General features: G+C 37.0%; 1 protein-coding gene across 1 annotated transcript; it reads left to right on the top strand.

Annotated features, from left to right (window-relative positions):
- The first annotated feature begins 3,829 nt into the window (after positions 1-3,829).
- Positions 3,830-5,600, top strand: LOC143558485 (mannitol dehydrogenase-like). The gene is made up of 5 exons (XM_077047315.1): positions 3,830-4,032; positions 4,102-4,215; positions 4,471-4,984; positions 5,049-5,202; positions 5,285-5,600. The coding sequence occupies exons 1-5, from the start codon at positions 3,833-3,835 to the stop codon at positions 5,485-5,487; spliced, it is 1,185 nt and encodes a 394-aa protein (XP_076903430.1). The 5' UTR covers positions 3,830-3,832; the 3' UTR covers positions 5,488-5,600.
- The last annotated feature ends 11,747 nt before the right edge of the window (positions 5,601-17,347 follow it).

The raw sequence follows: 17,347 nt of genomic DNA, 5'->3' as shown, positions 1-17,347 counted from the left end.
ACATGAGCAACAGGGTGTTCTACAACAATCCCCACAGACATGCAATAATCATCAAAAGCATGTGATGTAAATTCTCCCGCATTATCAAGCCTTACCCTTTTAATGGTATAATCCGGAAAATGAGCACGTAATTTGATAATTTGAGCAAGAAATTTTGCAAAAGCAACATTACGAGTCGATAATAAAGAGATATTAGACCATCTGCTGGATGCGTCTATTAAGACCATGAAGTATCTGAATGGTCCACATGGTGGATGAATTGGTCCATATATGTCACCTTGAATTCTTTCAAGAAACATTGGTGTTTCTTTATCGACTTTTAATGGCGAAGGCCTTGTAATTAATTTTCCAAGAGAACAAGATGTACATTGAGGCATTTTATCTATTTTGTGGATCTTTTGACCTTTCAGTGGATGCCCATGTGTATTTTCAATGATCCTTTTCATCATTGTGGATCCTGGATGGCCTAATCTGTCATGTCATAAGTTTATAATACCAGAATCGCAACAATTTTCTTTGACTGCCATATGTGCTTGAGGCACATTTATATATGTATAATGCAAACCAGAATGGAGCATTGGCAATTTTTCCAATATTTGATCTTTGCTTATGATATGCAAATATTTTTCATTACTAACAGTCCTTGACTGAGTATCATATCCATTATGATATATGTTTCTGAAACTCAACAAATTTCTTGTTGATTTTGGGGAAAATAAAGCATTTTTTATTTTGAGCTTTGTACAATTTGGTAATGCTAAATTAGCTTTTCCCACTCCTTCTATCAAGTTTGTAGGACCTGATATTGTATTGATGATCCCTTTTGTTGGTTTCAGTTTATAAAAATATTTTTTAGATCTAAGTATAGTATGCGTGGCTCCACTATCCGCTATACATATATCTTCTTCATTTGTTTGAACTTGTGCTCCGGTGATTTTCATTTTAAATCTTGAAAAATATTAAGAAAAAAAATAAGTGTATAACGAAGACATATGATATTTTAATAAGAACTTTATTTAATTGAAACACAAGTAGTACATGAAAGAGGAACTACATAATTAAAGATAATGAGAACACACTTAATAATTGCATCTAATTATAGTAGTCAAGCAACTTTGTTTCAAAGTTCCACCCCAAAGTCTTCAACGCTCAGCTCAGCATTGATATTATTAAAGTTATCAACATGGTTCACTTCTTTCTCTTTTCCTTTTAGAGAGGTTTGGTACAGTTCACACAGATGTGGAGCTGTGCGACAAGCCTTTGCCCAGTGGTTTGTACATCCACATCTAAAACATGAAGTGCCATTGTTTTCGGACCTACCAGCTTCATTCCATTTATTTTGGTGGTTGGAATTGGTATTGTGTGGGACATGATAATTATTGGCTCTCTGGTTACGACCACGACCACGGCCACGACCACGACCGTAAGAATTATTGTTCCATTTGAATGAAAGCTTACTATCATTAAAATGACTTTTGTCAAAATGACCACGGCCACGTCCACGGCCTCGTCCTCGACTTTGTTCCCATTTATGACCAGAATTTTTATGAGAACTTTTGTGAGCAACATGTGCTTCTGGTATTGCTAATGAACCCGTGGGACGAGATTGATGATTTTTCATCAATAATTCATTATTTTTCTCTGCTACAAGGAGCAATGCATTTAGATCAGAGTATCTCCTAAAATTCTACAAACGATAATGTGTTTGCAAGTTTATGTTTGATGCATGAAACGTTGAGAAAGTTTTCTCTAACTTTTCTTCCTCTGTTACGGGATACCCACAAAATTCTAGCTTTGAGCAAATTCGGTATAAAGCAGAGGTGTAATCATTTACCCTCTTAAAATCTTGGAACCTAAGACTGTTCCATTCATCTCTAGAAGTAGGAAGTTAAACTTCCCTTAGATGACCGAATCTGCTTTTCAAATCTTCCCATATCATATATGGGTTATCATAATTAAAATACTCATGCTGTAGTAATTCATCAATATGTTTATGGATGAAAACATCAGCTCTTGCTTTATCCTGGTCAGAGCAATCATTGTATTCTTGGATTGTTTCTAACACATCCATAGATTTTAAATGTCTTTTGACATTTGCTGTCCAAGACATATAATTTTCTCCAGAAATGTTGAGTGCAGGGAATTCGAGTTTTGCTATATTTGACATTTTGTTGCTAAACATAATAGAGCAAATAATAAGATAAATATTAGAATCCATATATATCAATCAACAATGAGATACAATACATTGGTAGAGCTTTAAACATATAAAAGAAAAAGAAAATGCCGAAATCTTCAGATGGGAGATTAAAAATTAGAATGAGAAGTAGTATAAGCATTATAGTGACCAACAGCAAAACCGGGTGAATCATTTTGAGAACTTTATCTTGGATAAATTTAATAAGAAGAATGTTTGTTGTAAATGAAATGGGGTTAATGATTGGTTATTTATAGTGAAAATTTATAACTTTTTTACAACGGTTACATTACCGTTTATAACGGTAACATTACCGTTTGTATGTGTGTGTGTATATATATATATAATATATAATATTAATTATTTTAAAGTAAGATAATAAATAAGATATTAAATACAGTTTATTTTATAAAATATATAATTAGTATGCACAATAATAAGAATAGAATTGTTAGTGTAAATAAATCTAACTTCTAAATGAGATATTAGTGTGCATATATAAATAAAAGTTAGAATAGTTATCAAATTTTAATAACAATGTTTATACACATTATTGCTATTACTTAGTATATTAGTTAGTATATGTATATGCATAGATATATATCTAATATACATAATTAAAGAAGTGTTTATGATGCTTATGTAGATACCTTTGTGTCTATTACCTTTTTTGGTTAGGATATAAGCGGCTCGTGCTGATAACGTGTTATAATATTAGCTCTAGTTATAACAAGATTATTGAAGTAATAATTGAACTTAGTAACAAAGAAACAGTAAAGTAAAATGAAATGTGAGAATTGCAATTTTACTGGATACATCTCTTCTTTACTAACACATGGTATTTATAATACCAAATAACTATTCAAAAACACTATGTAGGAGACAAACATCTATAATTGGTTTGAAAATTTCATCCACCACTTGCAAGTGTCTTACCGACACTCTTATAACAAACATTTCTAACTGACCTTTATACGTGGTCCTTTCTAGAAAGGGACATCACGTGGAAACACACATGCGTTAATAAAGTTTACAAAAATATTCAACCTTAGCTTTGATGATTTATACATAGTATCAAGATATTATATACCATCAATAAAGTACAATTATAAATATATCAAGAAAATAAATATTTATTTAAATATGAATCTTTATTAGAAAGAACATTTTATTCTTTTAAAAACCTACTTGAAAGTCATCGTATTCCTTCCTTCATATTCAAATAGATAAAATCTCAAAACTCGCTAACTCTAAATCGACTCAGTTGTAAATGAGCCGAGTTCAAGTTGACCCTATCTCAGCTCGGTTCAACTTATGAAAATAAATACGTTATTTAAACCATAAGTTATTTATCTAAAATTATGCACCAAAAACATAAAAATAAATTTCAACAAACTTTTCAGCAAAAACCGTAACGTTTTGAAGAATTTTTTGGAAGAAAACATCATGTTCTTGACTTCTTTCTATAAGGAAACAAACATTCAATTTGTATTTGACAACTCTATATTAAGTTATTAACCAAACATGTTTCATGTTGGTTTGGTTGACTCTCCCACGTTTAACATACCCAATATGCTCAATTGCACATAATAAAGGGTTCAATAATTAATAATATGAATTCACATAATTGTTAATATGAATTCACTAGCATGCAACAACAGCTTACGCGGTCCAGGTGCCCGTTGGCCTATTTATATCCACTCAAAACACCATTCCAATCCACAACTCTCTATAACAATGACCACCTCACCGGAATCCGAGCATCCGATCAAGTCCTACGGTTATGCTGCTCGCGACACCAGCGGATCACTTTCCCCTCTCACCTTCTCCAGAAGGTATATATTCTTCATTCTTTGGTTGCTCACTATATTATAATTCATGGTGTTCATAACTAAATTCTACAGGGTTACTGGCGAGAAAGATGTGAGGTTCAAAGTTCTTTATTGCGGAATATGCCATTCAGATCTTCACTTTGTCAAGAACGAGTGGGGGATCACCAAGTACCCGGTTGTCCCAGGGTACGATTTACAGCTTGTTGTCTGTTTACCTTATAATTTGATTTTCAGTTAAAAGTTAATATTTTGAATGATCATGAAACACAAGACTTTTTTTAACACTAGTGAGTTTTGATATGTATTCATTTGCTTAGATCTTATCTTACACTAATATTCCGATTAATCTTTAACACCTTTGTGTGTGTAAAAGATTGTAAGTTGTAATTAAAGTTTACAAGATGATATATACTGACGGTATCTACATAATAACTAATACAGGCATGAAATCGTGGGTGTTGTGACGGAAGTAGGCAGCAAAGTGGAGAGATTCAAAGTTGGGGATAACGTTGGGGTCGGATACTTGGTGGGATCATGCAGATCATGCGAAAGCTGTGCTATCGACTACGAACAATATTGCCCGAAGCAGATTACAACTTACGGATCCACTAATTGCGATGGTACACAGACACAAGGTGGGTACGCTGATCACATGGTTGCAGATGAGCATTTTGTTCTCCGTTGGCCGGAGAATTTGCCACTTGATTCCGGCGCACCTTTGCTGTGCGCTGGAATCACAACCTACAGCCCCCTTAGGTACTTTGGGCTAGACAAGCCTGGTACCAAAGTGGGTGTGGTTGGGCTTGGTGGGCTCGGCCATGTTGCGGTCAAGATGGCTAAGGCTTTCGGTGCTGAAGTTACTGTCTTCAGCACCAGTGCTGCTAAGAAGAAAGAAGCAATTGAAGGACTTAAAGCAGATCATTTTATAATCAGCAAAGACGAACAACAGATGCAGGTAACCGGTTAATGATTTTTGATTTGTTAACTAAGTTTTGGGTTTTGTTTGATTGTGTTAATAGGCGGTTAGGGGTACACTTGATGGGATCATCGATTCGGTGTCTGCAAATCATCCGATCGCACCGTTGCTTAGTGCACTTAAACCACATGGAAAGCTTGTTGTTCTTGGAATACCTGATAAACCGCTTGAAGTAGCAGCATTTTCTTTGATCGGGGGTAACAATTTGATTAAATTTTGTTTTTGCCAGCTGATGAAATTTGGTAAAATGATGGAATAATTTGTATTTGGTTTTAATAGGGAGGAAGCTTGTTGCGGGTAGTAATATCGGTGGACTAAAAGAGACTCAAGAGATGCTTGATTTTGCAGCAGAGCATGGGGTAACTGCGGATATAGAAAAAATACCGATAGACTATGTGAACACAGCCATGGAGAGGTTGTTGAAATCTGATGTAAGGTACCGGTTCGTGATCGATGTGGCAAACTCGATCAAGGCTGAATAGGTTTATTCTTGAAGCAACTGATGAATGTTGTATTTGTATTTATCGTGTTATATATTTGTAACCATGTTATAAGTGAGATTATGAGGTTATGGTGGTACACTTGTATGCACTTATTTTATGGTTTCGGAATGATATTGTTCGTTAAAAAGGCTTAAAATTAAAGTCTAATGTCAAACTAACAAGAAAAAGGATTTCCAAATGTGAATGTCTAACAGAATACTATATAAAAATATATTTAGTTTTTTATGTTTAGTGGCAGGCACTACTAACCAAGACAATCCTAGTTCCCGTCAATTGACGGGTAGCTTGCATCTAAGCCTTGCCGTATAGGATTGTTGTGGTCATGATCCGAATGAACGTTAAGCACTTTTACAATATTCAAGTCAAAGATCCTGTTGCCAAGATCCTTGACTTTCCATGTTTATAGTCAAATACGCGCTAGCACGCTACAATTAACAAGTACTTTTTTCACTAATAGGTTGACTTCTTTAAGCTTCGCTCCTTCTTAAAAAAAAATAATAGAGTAAACGGGCAAACATATGTATTTTAAACTAATAAACTAATCTTTTAATATATTAAAGTTTTCAATTATTGCGACAACGACCACCAATACCACCTCCATTACCAGCCGGATGGGACAAGGCTGCATCGACAGATTAATTTTAGATCTACCTCCTATATTTGTTCACATGTAATCAATCAAATGGGGTAGGAATGGGCAAAAGTAAATTGCCTTCATTTCTTTTTTGCTAGTAGCTTTTCTATAAAACAAACAATACAAACATTTTATTGAATGATTTAAAGCATACAAAAACAATGGAAGATATAAGAAAGTGAATTCTTGTACGTTCTTATTCTAATGAACAGAAGCAGTAGCCATGGGAGAACAATCATCCTTATATATAGAGGTGATTCCCAAAATCGCGCGGACTGCGAGGGCAATGACTGGATTAACGCAAAACATTTTTTCAGCAGCGTTTGAAACCACACAAATACCCGGGTGAGCCTTCCGAGACGGGATGTCAATCGTCCATACTTATTTTGATGCTCCATTAACCCAAGAACACCATCAAAGAGGAAACCTAGCAATGTGAGAAACCCCATCGAGTCAAAGTTCGAACTTGAGATCTTAAAATCCCAAGACATTTTACTAGAAGGCCAACCGCCTTAGCGCTAAACATGATGGCGGCTTCTAGAAGCATGGAGATTGAGAAACGGCAGAGATGAAGGTCACCAAGCTATCTTGGGCCGTGAACTTTAGCAATAAACTTGAATTGGGGTTGAATGTAGAAGGACTTAATAGCCCATTGAATGATTGAATCACATAAAAGCCCGAAGCAAGAAATATGAAAAACAAATATAACATGAAATTAGATTAGTAAGACGATTGGAATTATATTGAAAACGAGACTATATTTTTAACACTTTCGACTTTTATTAAAATGGCATTGCAGGGGAAAAAGGGTAAATTTGGCCATATCTTGGGTGATCGCCAATGGTGTGTTACCGGTCCAATATTAACCCCAAGTCCAATTTTATGACAAAAAAAAATCTTTGTTACACTCACTAGTTCGACTGGGTTAATCTCTCTTTCGTGCTAGAGATTTTTAACGATGCCACACACATTGCTTCATAGTATCTTTGGAGGAAATTTGTCAAGACCCGTGGCACAAAAGTCAAATGACCGAAGAGAGTGAAATTGCTTTAAGGATAGAGAGCATTCGCCTTGATGCAATAAGTAGTAAATAACACAAATTGCCTTAGATTGTATAATACAGGCATGAGATCGTCGGTGTGGTAGTAGGAAGTAAAGTGGAGAAATTCAAAGTTGGGGATACCGTTCGAATACTTGGTGCGATCATGCGAACCGTGCTATAGATTACAAACAATATTGCCCTAACCATATTACTACTTACGGATCCACCAATTTCGATGGTACCAAACACAAGGCGAGTAATCTGATCACGTAGTTGCAGATGAGCATTTTGTTCCCCATTGGCTGGAGAATTTGTCACTTGATTCCGCCGCGCCTTTGTTGTGGGCCGGAACCACAACCTAGATCCCACTTCTTAGAGCAAATCCTAGCCAGATCGATTATAGGCTAAGATCTGATCTAATGGAGGAAGATATGAGTGATATTTGAGAGTAGTATGAGTATGATAGTTAAACACATAGTTAAAAGTGTTTGTTTATTGCTATGAATCATAATGAGCATTGTTATAAGTATACAAGCTTTTTAAAAGCACAATTCAACTTCTACAATCGTACTATTATTCCTAATGGCCTACCATGTCCAAGGGCTGTCCTTTTTCAGTTGTAACCGTTATTTTTTCTTTAGCGAGTAGATGATTTCCTTGTCTTTTTAGTAACGATGCTTTGGCATGGGTGTAGATGTCATTTCTGGGGTGTTACTTCTACAAGTCCCCATAGCAGCCATGCGAGGCTTTGGTCTTGGGTCGTTTGACTAATTAATACGAAGCTTCGTATTATTGGTTTTTTTGGGCCTTTCGACTTTTGTCCTTCTTGTTGGTTTCTCACTAATATCTCCATCTCTATCGCTTAATATCTCCAACTGTTTTCCGGGTCCGCCTGGAGGGTCGCTCTATAATGTCAATGCAGTGTTGTCAACTTGGTTATGTTGATTCAATGCTCTTGGCTTGATCATGTTGATGCGACCATGATGGATTTGTTATGTTATTTGGGGTAGGGGTGTTCAAAATTATCAGAATCCGAATCCGTATTCGAACTATCTGAATATCCGAATCCGAACTATCCGAAATTTCAGATATCCAAAATCTCGGATATCCAAATTCCGGATATTCGAAAATTCGGATTCGGATTTGGATAACTATTTTGAGATATTTCGAATAGTTCGGAGATCCGAACTATCCGAAATACTAAATTTAATGTATTTTAATTATTTTTATATTTAATAATATGTAAGACTTTGGAAATCTAAACACAAACTTTATCAGCTCTCTCACACTTCCAATTTCAAACCTGCAAGTTCAACTCTCGTCGTTAACTGTAGCTATCAACGCCGTCATCGTCGGAGGTCACCTCGCAACCTGCCGCTTGTAGCTTGCTATATCGACTCTCACCGCTACATCTCGCCAACCCTGCTCCATTGTTTATGTTAATGGCAGTTTGCAAGCTATTTTGAGAATCTTCTTAAAACCCAATTCTTCTTTATTCAAAGTCACTGAGTATGAAACTTCAAGATCTATTGATTGTGGTAAAGGCCCATATTGATTTTGATTTTTAATTCATTAAATTTAATTTTTTTTTTCAGCTTCAAGATATGTAATATATTGTGGAAAAAATCCTATGATAATAAATTCATTAAAACGATTGTGCATTATTTTCTATTCTTTTAATTTTTTTCTTTTATGAATTCGGATATCCGAACGGATAATCCGAATCCGATCCGAAATTTTGGATATCTGAACTTTGGATATCCGAAATTTCAAATACGGATTCAGATTTCGAAATCCACTATCCAAAATTTTCGGATATCAGAAACTCCGGAGATCCGGTTTTGAACACCACTAATTTGGGGTGTTACCCCTACAAGTCTCCCTGTCAGTCAATACGATTTGGATTCGTGTTGAATGACTTGTAAATTAGCAAGTGTGATTTTGTGGATTCGTACCATTTGAAGTGGCCATCTATGGCTCAATTTTAGGGTTTTTACTGGATTCTTGACTTATGCGAGGTGAATAGCCCCCTCTTGGTCGATTCTTTGTATTGGAGTGTTGTCATTACATGTGCGATATTAACAATGTTATTATTGGATTTGTATGACTTGATCTAGTCTTCCTATAAGCTAGAAGGTAGGGCTTTGTTTACACTATTACACTTTGTTTATAACTGCTCTACTGATTAACGTTTTTAGCACAACTCGTCACTATGCCTTTGTTGATGTTTTACCTTTCTTGACTATTGCTTAGGTCCACCTTGCCTTGAATCCCCTTCGCATTACCCATATTGAAGTTGCTTGTCATATATTGTACTGACCACCTTCACACCTTTTAGGGGGTTACACGTATGAAAGCGGGCATAACAATGCGAGCTCTTGACTTATGCCTCTTCTTATTCTTCTTGTGTTGTGGAAGGCAGGATTTTTGATTGCATCTTCATAACAATTGCTAAAGAAAATACCATCAGATAATACAACTCCAATGATACCTACTTTATCAGGGGGTTTAAGGTAGATGCTATAGAGAAGATGATGAGAGTTTTGAGAGAGAGCACACAGTTAAAGGTGTATGGTGATATTATTGAATAATATGATGGACATTGTTACAAGCATACATGCTAAATATAGGCATAATACAATATCTACAATCGTACTATACATCATCTACAATCGTACTATTATTCCTAATAGCCGATCACGTCTAAGGACAATAATTTTCAAGCTGTAATCTATCTTCTTTCTTTTCAATATCATGTAGATGTTTCTCTAGCTTCTTCTGTAACAATGCTTCACCATGGGTGCATATGCCATTTCTAAGGTGTTACCCCTACAAGTCCCCCTAGTCAGTTGATGTGAGCCTTGGTTTGTGGTCATATGACTAATTATTATAAGGATTCTCATTACTAGTTTTGTGGGTCCTTCAACTTCTATCATTTTCTGAATGGTGATTTATAGTGAACTATTTGCTTATATCAAACATTACCTCTACATTGTCGTCGCTAAAATCTCCAACTGTGTCACTTTTATCTCCGGCTGTCTTATAGATCCGTATGGAGGATAACTCTGTTATATTGATGCGCTGCCCTCGGCTTGATCATGTTGATGCAACATTGCTGGCTTTGTTAAGTTATTTGGGGTGTTACCCCTACAAGTCCCCCAGTCAGTCGATACGACTCTTTGGATTTGTGTTGTTTGACTTGTAAATTGATAAGTGTGCTTTTTTGGATTCATTCCATTTGAATTGATCGATCGGATGGCTTCTATGGCTCAATCTGAGGGCTTTTTCAATTTGGCTTTATGGCTTCTTTAGCTCGACCTATGTGAGGTGAGTAGCCCCTTCTTGGTCGATTCTTTGTATTGGAATGTTGTCATTGCATGTGCGATATCAACAATGCAATTCTTGGATTTGTACGACTTGATCTAGTCTTCCTATAGGCTAGAAAGTGGGGCTATGTTTACACTATTACACTTTGTTGATTAACTTCTTCAGCATAACTCATCACGATGTCTTTGTCGATGCTTTATCTTACTTGACTTTACGTAGATCCATTTTGCCTTGGTTCTCGTTCACACTACCCACTTTGAACTTGTTGTGTCTCCCTATGGATGTGGATGTAACAATGCGATTCTTTGACTCATGCCCTTTCTTATTCTTCTTGTATGTTGGAAGATAAAGCTTTGTTTATACTGTGATGCTTTTTTTATTGAATGTTGTTATTTTGATTTTATCTTCTTCAACAGCTTTGTTAAATCTTTATTTTGATCTCTCTTTTCTAGTAACGTGTATATTTGCTTTGCTTTGCTTTGTTACTCCATACGGAGTTACTTATGTTAACCATTTTCACATCTTCCATCGACTCACTCATGCCGTTTATCGATATATATTTTTTCGAAACGCTTGGAACATTGGTAAGAATGCTTCTTCTTCCTAGGTGACCATTATTTACCCGAAACGTTTACTTTTTCCTTGATAAATGTTTTAACCTTTTTGGTTTCTTTGTTACTTGTAGAAATTGGTCATTACTCTGTTTTCAGGTTTAAGACTTGGATTATGGGATATACTTGCCTTAGTGGTGATAGTTTTACTCCCTTTCTTGATTAGACAAAGAACACGGTTTCAAAAAACTTGGTCGAAAGTTATGAAGGAATAGTTGTGCACCTTTGTTCATGTAGCGAGCATATCCACTCTGTTGATCGCTTCTACTAGATTAAATATTTATAATCACCGTTGGTTTAGTAGCAAGAGTAACATTATTACACTTCTCGAAGATGAACAACTGGCCAACCCGTGAAAGATGATAAAAAGCCATAGAGAGCGGTAGATTGGGAGGGGGGGTTTCAAAACGAACGGGATAAAACTTCAAGTGAGAGATGAGAGCAATAGAAATGGGATGGCATTGAGAAATATGAAGTTCGAAAAACATTAACACACGAAGTAAGAACCTGCTAAAGGAACTCTGCAGTTGCCAACCTTAAAAACCGCTAGGTAATTTACCGGCCGAAAATGGATAAACATGTTTATCCGACGGAGCCCAAGTGGGATTCAAATATAAAGGAACATCAAATTCATCTACGACCTTCCTGATACTATCCTCGTCCATGATGGAAAAACGAATTTTTATATCATTTTTATAAGACATGATCGAAAAGGAAGAAATCAAAAGTAACATTTGGCATCGACCTTTGAGGTTACTTCATTGGCAGAACTGACTCTATTAAAACTTCTATTCATATCTCCTTTGTTGACAGTGGATTAGTAGCAAGATTAACATTATTACACTTCTCGAACATAAACAAGTGGCCAGCCCGAGAAAGATGATTAAAAGGCATAGAGAGCGATAGATTGGGGGTTTTGCGAAACGAACGGGATAAAACTTCGAAGTGATAGATGCGAGCAATAGAAATGGGATGGCATTGAGAAATATGAAGTTCGAAACACATTAACACACGAAGTAAGAACCTGCTAAAAGGAACCCCACAGTTGCCTACCTTAAAAATCGATGGGTAAATAGAGAATTTACCGGCCGAAAAAGGATAAACAGGTTTATCCGACGGAGCCTAGTGGGATTCAAATATAAAGAAACATTAAATTCATCTACGGCCTTCGTGATACTATCCTCGTCCATGATGGAAAAACGAATTTTCATATCGTTTTTATTAGAAAAGAGTGGAAACTTGAAGAAATACGGATAAAGAGAGAAGAAATTTTTTATATGGAGAAGCGTGCCCTATAAAATAAAGGTAACACAACCGTCAGAAAAATCGAGAAAACATCAAATTAAATAAGGAGACTAGTCAAATGAAACTCAGATGTTGAAAGGCCCACGTTTAACTTAGAAGAAACTGCCAGATGTTAGTCAGACGGCCCGAAAACAGGGTCCCGCATCGACTGACTAGGGGGATTTGTAGGTGTAACACCCCACAAAGAGCATCTACAACTACAATGAGGGCATTGTTGCGAAAGAGACTACAAGAGCATCTACGTCTACTAAATACAAGCAAAGTTGTACAACAGACAACAACTGGAAAAGGACAATTCTATCGTGTTCAACCATTGAGAGACAATAGTACAATTGTAGATGCTATATTGTCATATATTGTAACGTCGAGAAAATTTCGAGTTCAAAATGTCAACTTTCCAAAGTATAGGGACTAAAATTGCCAAATTTCAAACCTTAGGGAAAACAAAAATTCTGTTTTCTTGTCCTATCGCGATACGCGACGGGACAAAGGACAAGCCCATCGCGTATCGCGATGGGGCTTGGTCAAAGGTTCTAGACGAAGTCAACAGTGATACGCGATCGCTGTTGAGCCAACATCATCGCGTATCGCGATGACGTGGCCTGACACATTGTGACACGTGTACCACGTGGCACACGGTGGCCCCGTCTGCCGCCACGTGTCACCACGTGGCAACACGTACTCCCCGTGTCGCCATGCGGTACAACGCCTGCCACGTTTCGCCACGTGGTAGGTCTACATGGTGACTGGCTGAGCTTACATCGCGATACGCGATGGGCTTGGCCAGGAGGCCATCGTGTATCGCGATGGGCTCCAATTTTTGCCTATAAATAGAAGGTTACGGGTTCAGTCCATTCACACCTTAATTCACACATACAATCATCTCTCTAACATCTCTCTACAATTCCATAATCATACCCTCGATCCGTCTCGATAAACGTGCCATAATACCTCGATTTCCGTGTCCCGATCCTCGATTTCCGTGTCGCTGTTACCTTGAAGTTTATGCCATCGTCCACCCACATACGACCAAGGAAGGTGTTTGTTCTTGAAAGGAGTGTCATCAATTTTCAAAGATTGGTGTTGTCATTGGCGTGTCCAAATTGATCGAGAAAGCGAAGCAGCGTTGGAGTGCTGCTCAAGTTCTAAGGTTTTCTAAACGCCAACAAGGTTAGGCGTAACGACGAATGAATATAATATAATATTATATTAAAAGGCTTATACTCGATACCTCGATAAAAGAGATATAAACATAACAAAGAAAAGAATGAAAAGAATGAATTGTAAATACGTATATATGTGTGTAAGTATATATGTATATTCTTTGTTATGAAGATATTATTTAAGTAATAATGAGTATTCTTAAATAATAAAAGAAAAAGAATATGTTTCTTAGAGAAGAAGAAACGTCGGGTTTTTATATTAACTAAAGGTTTATAATTTACTTTTAAACTAAAGGTTTTCAAGTAAAAGAAATATATGAACTAAAGGTTCATCGAGGTAGAGATACAAAATAAGACTAAAGGTCTTAAGCCGGATTGTATATCCGACTAACAAATGTTTATACTCGTACTATAGGTGCGAGATAAAAAGGGAAAGAGCCTCGGACGGTGAGTGAAGCCGATCCCAAAGAGAAAAGGTGAATACGCCCCCAAACTTTTATAAACTTGTTTTCAAACGAGTCAAACATGTTATATGAAAATTGTTTACAAGGAACTACGTGTTCCTAAAACCATTATAAATGAGAGTATAAATCTAGCCCTCAGGCTGTGGTATACGTATGTCTGTATCCTTACACAGGTGGTACTACGCGATGGGCACATCGCACCACCCTGATCGTAGGACGCTTTCCCGCGGGAAGTACGATCGTTGTGTATATTTATGGGTACTTAACTAAGTCGAACGCTGCGGTGTTTGCTGAGGTGACCTAGAGTAGAGACTTGAATTTATAAATGTGTTATTTAACTTTGTTATTCCTAATCCATGTTGGGCCGTGGTAGGCGTAGTCTCGAGGGGTAATAAAGTAAAAGAAAATATTTTTGCGTCAGCGTGTTCACCACCATTCGTTGCTGACATATTTTATTTACATTTTGCAGGTGAACAAGATTAGCGCTTGGAATGTCGAAGTGCTATTTATATATCCGATGGCTCGGATTTTCTTTTGTATAAACTTAAATATATAATGGTGGTTTTGTAATGATAAAACAAGTAATACTTTTATAACTTAAACGGGTATTTCATAATCCCGTCTTTTGTAATATTTACAACTTAAATCCACAAGTTTTATAAGACTTCTGCTAATATAATGTAACTCTGATTTATATAAACTTATGGTACCAACTATTGGGTCACACGCCTAGGCCCTAGGTGGGGGTGTGACAAGATTGGTATCAGAGCCATCGATCTTAGCGAATTTGGTATCATAAAACAATACCCAAGATTCGATCCAAGTATAGGAAATAATTGTTTATTCGTTTTAAGGATAAGATAGGCTGGTAACCTTTTCTTTCCCTACATTCTAAACCACCCAAAATGTAGATGTCATTCAAAAGTTGGATTGAGAACTATGCACGAATAACAAAAGAGGCCGGAATAGCCGAACCTTTTCCGAAGACAACATGAGTGATGGTTACTACGAAGCATACTTTGACCAAGATGTGGAACATGACTTGACTAAGCCTGTATACTACCCCGGAAGTGGACACTACCCAATAGATGTTCCTGATAGTTCTCCAAGACAAGGAATTGAACCACTAAGACATTCAAGCTACCATCCGCCAACCATACCCATATATCAACCCTCTGAAGTACCAACGTACCATCCCTCGAAGATTCCCACATACCAACCATCACAAGTACCACAGTACTACCCAACCGGTTATTTACCAAACCCACATCCGTCCTATACATTCCTCTCAAACCGACCAATAAAGAAAGAACTAAGATCCCCATCCTCCAACTGGATGCAATGCCACTCCGACCAACGAAGGTGGAATACCGGAAGCTCCACTTTCAATGAAGTCAATTCACAACCCAACAATGGCGAAGGGCCGTCCCGCAAGCCCAAGATGAGGGTAATGATGCTCTACGGAAGTTTTAAAATGCCCCCGATAATCAACGAGACCACCCAGCATATGGAGGAAGAAGGACCTGAAGAGGAAGAAGAACCTATGGAAGAAGAGGAACCAGAAGAAAAGGAGGACCCCGAAGAAGAGGAGGATCCCGAGGAAGAAAATGAAGAAGAACCGGAAGAGCATCCCGAAAATCCCAATGAGACATCAATGGATGGATCACTCACTTCCCAAAACCCGAGCTACGGTTCTGTGGATCCATATGTCCAATATCTCGAAGCTCTCAAGAACCAAGCTTCGTCAAGCTTCCCACCATTCCAAGCAGAAATTCCCTTGATTCAAGAGCAAGCTGATTAGATTCGAGAACAGAACAAGGCTGCTAAAGCTTTCTTCTACCTTGTATCTGACATGACTGAGGTCCTGTATCCTGAGCCGAGGAATCACTATGAGATGGTGACATTGGGTTATCGCGACCCACCTCCACAATATGGATACCCCGATAAGGTCCCACAGTCATACGAAGAACACTTGGACCGCGCTTTGCACGAAACAGACGATTGGAGAAAGAAGGTGGCTGAAGAAGGAAAGAAAAAGAAGAAGATAAGAGAGAAGCTTCTTCATAATGTAACAAGCTGACAAGGGTGGTGAAAAAGTTCATGAAGGACTGAGGATGGAGAATGAATGTGAAGGAGAATTGTGTGTGTAATATAATCATGTATGTTATGTGAAATATATGTAACAAGAACGTTGAAACGTTCTTAAGAATAAAGATAGGATAATATATATATATATATATATATATATATCAATTGATTGATATATATATGTGTATGTAATGTGTGAAATAAACATATATATCCTTTGTGATATATATATGAATGTATAATAAATGAATGTTTAATAGAAGGAAACGTTGTTTGAATTTCAGATATAAATCGAAAAGAAAACGATAAAATGTCTGAACAAAGTAACAACATTGAGATAATTCAAAAAGAAAAATAATTGAAAGAAAAGGGGAAACGCCCCGAGAAAGAACAAGAAGAACCCATCCACGATAAATATAAAAGTCAAATACAAAAGATGATTAAGGATGCCGACGAGTGGTCCATGGGACAACCCTTAATTGATTAAAAACCATAATAATCATGTTTTGAATTTGTTTATTTTGTGAAATTGGATAACTATGGTATTATTGGTGAATTGTAGGCTCAAAGGAGGTTCTGGGGCTATTATGGAGTATACCGAGGCAACCGAATGAGCCGAAGACGCAAGAGAGGTCAAAGAAGTGTAAAACGGGAAGGCAAAACTGAAGTCCACCTTGGCCCACGGTCACCATCGTGAGCCACGGTCCAGATGTGCAAAACAGAACAGAGGCCACCGTACTGTGGCCTCTGAGAACACCGTGAGGACCACCGTGGGCCACGGTCCAGCTTTTCAAGAAATCCACGTCACCCACGGTGTAGACCGTGGGCCACGGTTCAAGTCATAACTGTTTTTTTTCCTGCATTATTTTTAGACGTTTTTGACAAGTCTTTTTCATTTTCCTTCATTCTAAACTACCTAGGGGCGAATTTGTGAGAGCAAGAAGAAGATTTTGGTGATTTTAATCATTTGTCTGGGTTTATGATTCATTCGATTAACCTAATTGATGTGATGATTAATCAAACGATGTGTGGCTAGTACTTTTATTGTTCTCTCCCGAATTGTAAGGTTTTCTAATTGGATATTTGTTAATTGTTTATGTTTTTGATGAGATAGTATTGTGATCATATGATTATTGTGCTACGGCGATTGTGTGTTTGTTTTGTAATTGTTAGTATGGTATAATTCGTGTTCTTGACTATCCGTT

The sequence above is a fragment of the Bidens hawaiensis genome, unplaced genomic scaffold (genome assembly GCF_021521415.1).
Source record: "Bidens hawaiensis isolate Kalapana, Puna unplaced genomic scaffold, B.hawaiensis_p1.1 tig00019501_1, whole genome shotgun sequence".
NCBI lineage: Eukaryota > Viridiplantae > Streptophyta > Magnoliopsida > Asterales > Asteraceae > Bidens > Bidens hawaiensis.
The sequence above is the reverse complement of the archived record's forward strand: the minus strand, read 5'-3'. Positions and strand labels throughout refer to the sequence as shown.

Excerpts from the sequence above, each read along its gene's own strand:
- LOC143558485 (XM_077047315.1), top strand. The coding sequence starts at position 3,833 with ATGAATTCACTAGCATGCAACAACAGCTTACGCGGTCCAGGTGCCCGT. Across the intron at positions 4,216-4,470 it reads AAGTACCCGGTTGTCCCAGG|GCATGAAATCGTGGGTGTTG; the intron begins GTACGATTTACA and ends TAACTAATACAG. Across the intron at positions 5,203-5,284 it reads AGCATTTTCTTTGATCGGGG|GGAGGAAGCTTGTTGCGGGT; the intron begins GTAACAATTTGA and ends TGGTTTTAATAG.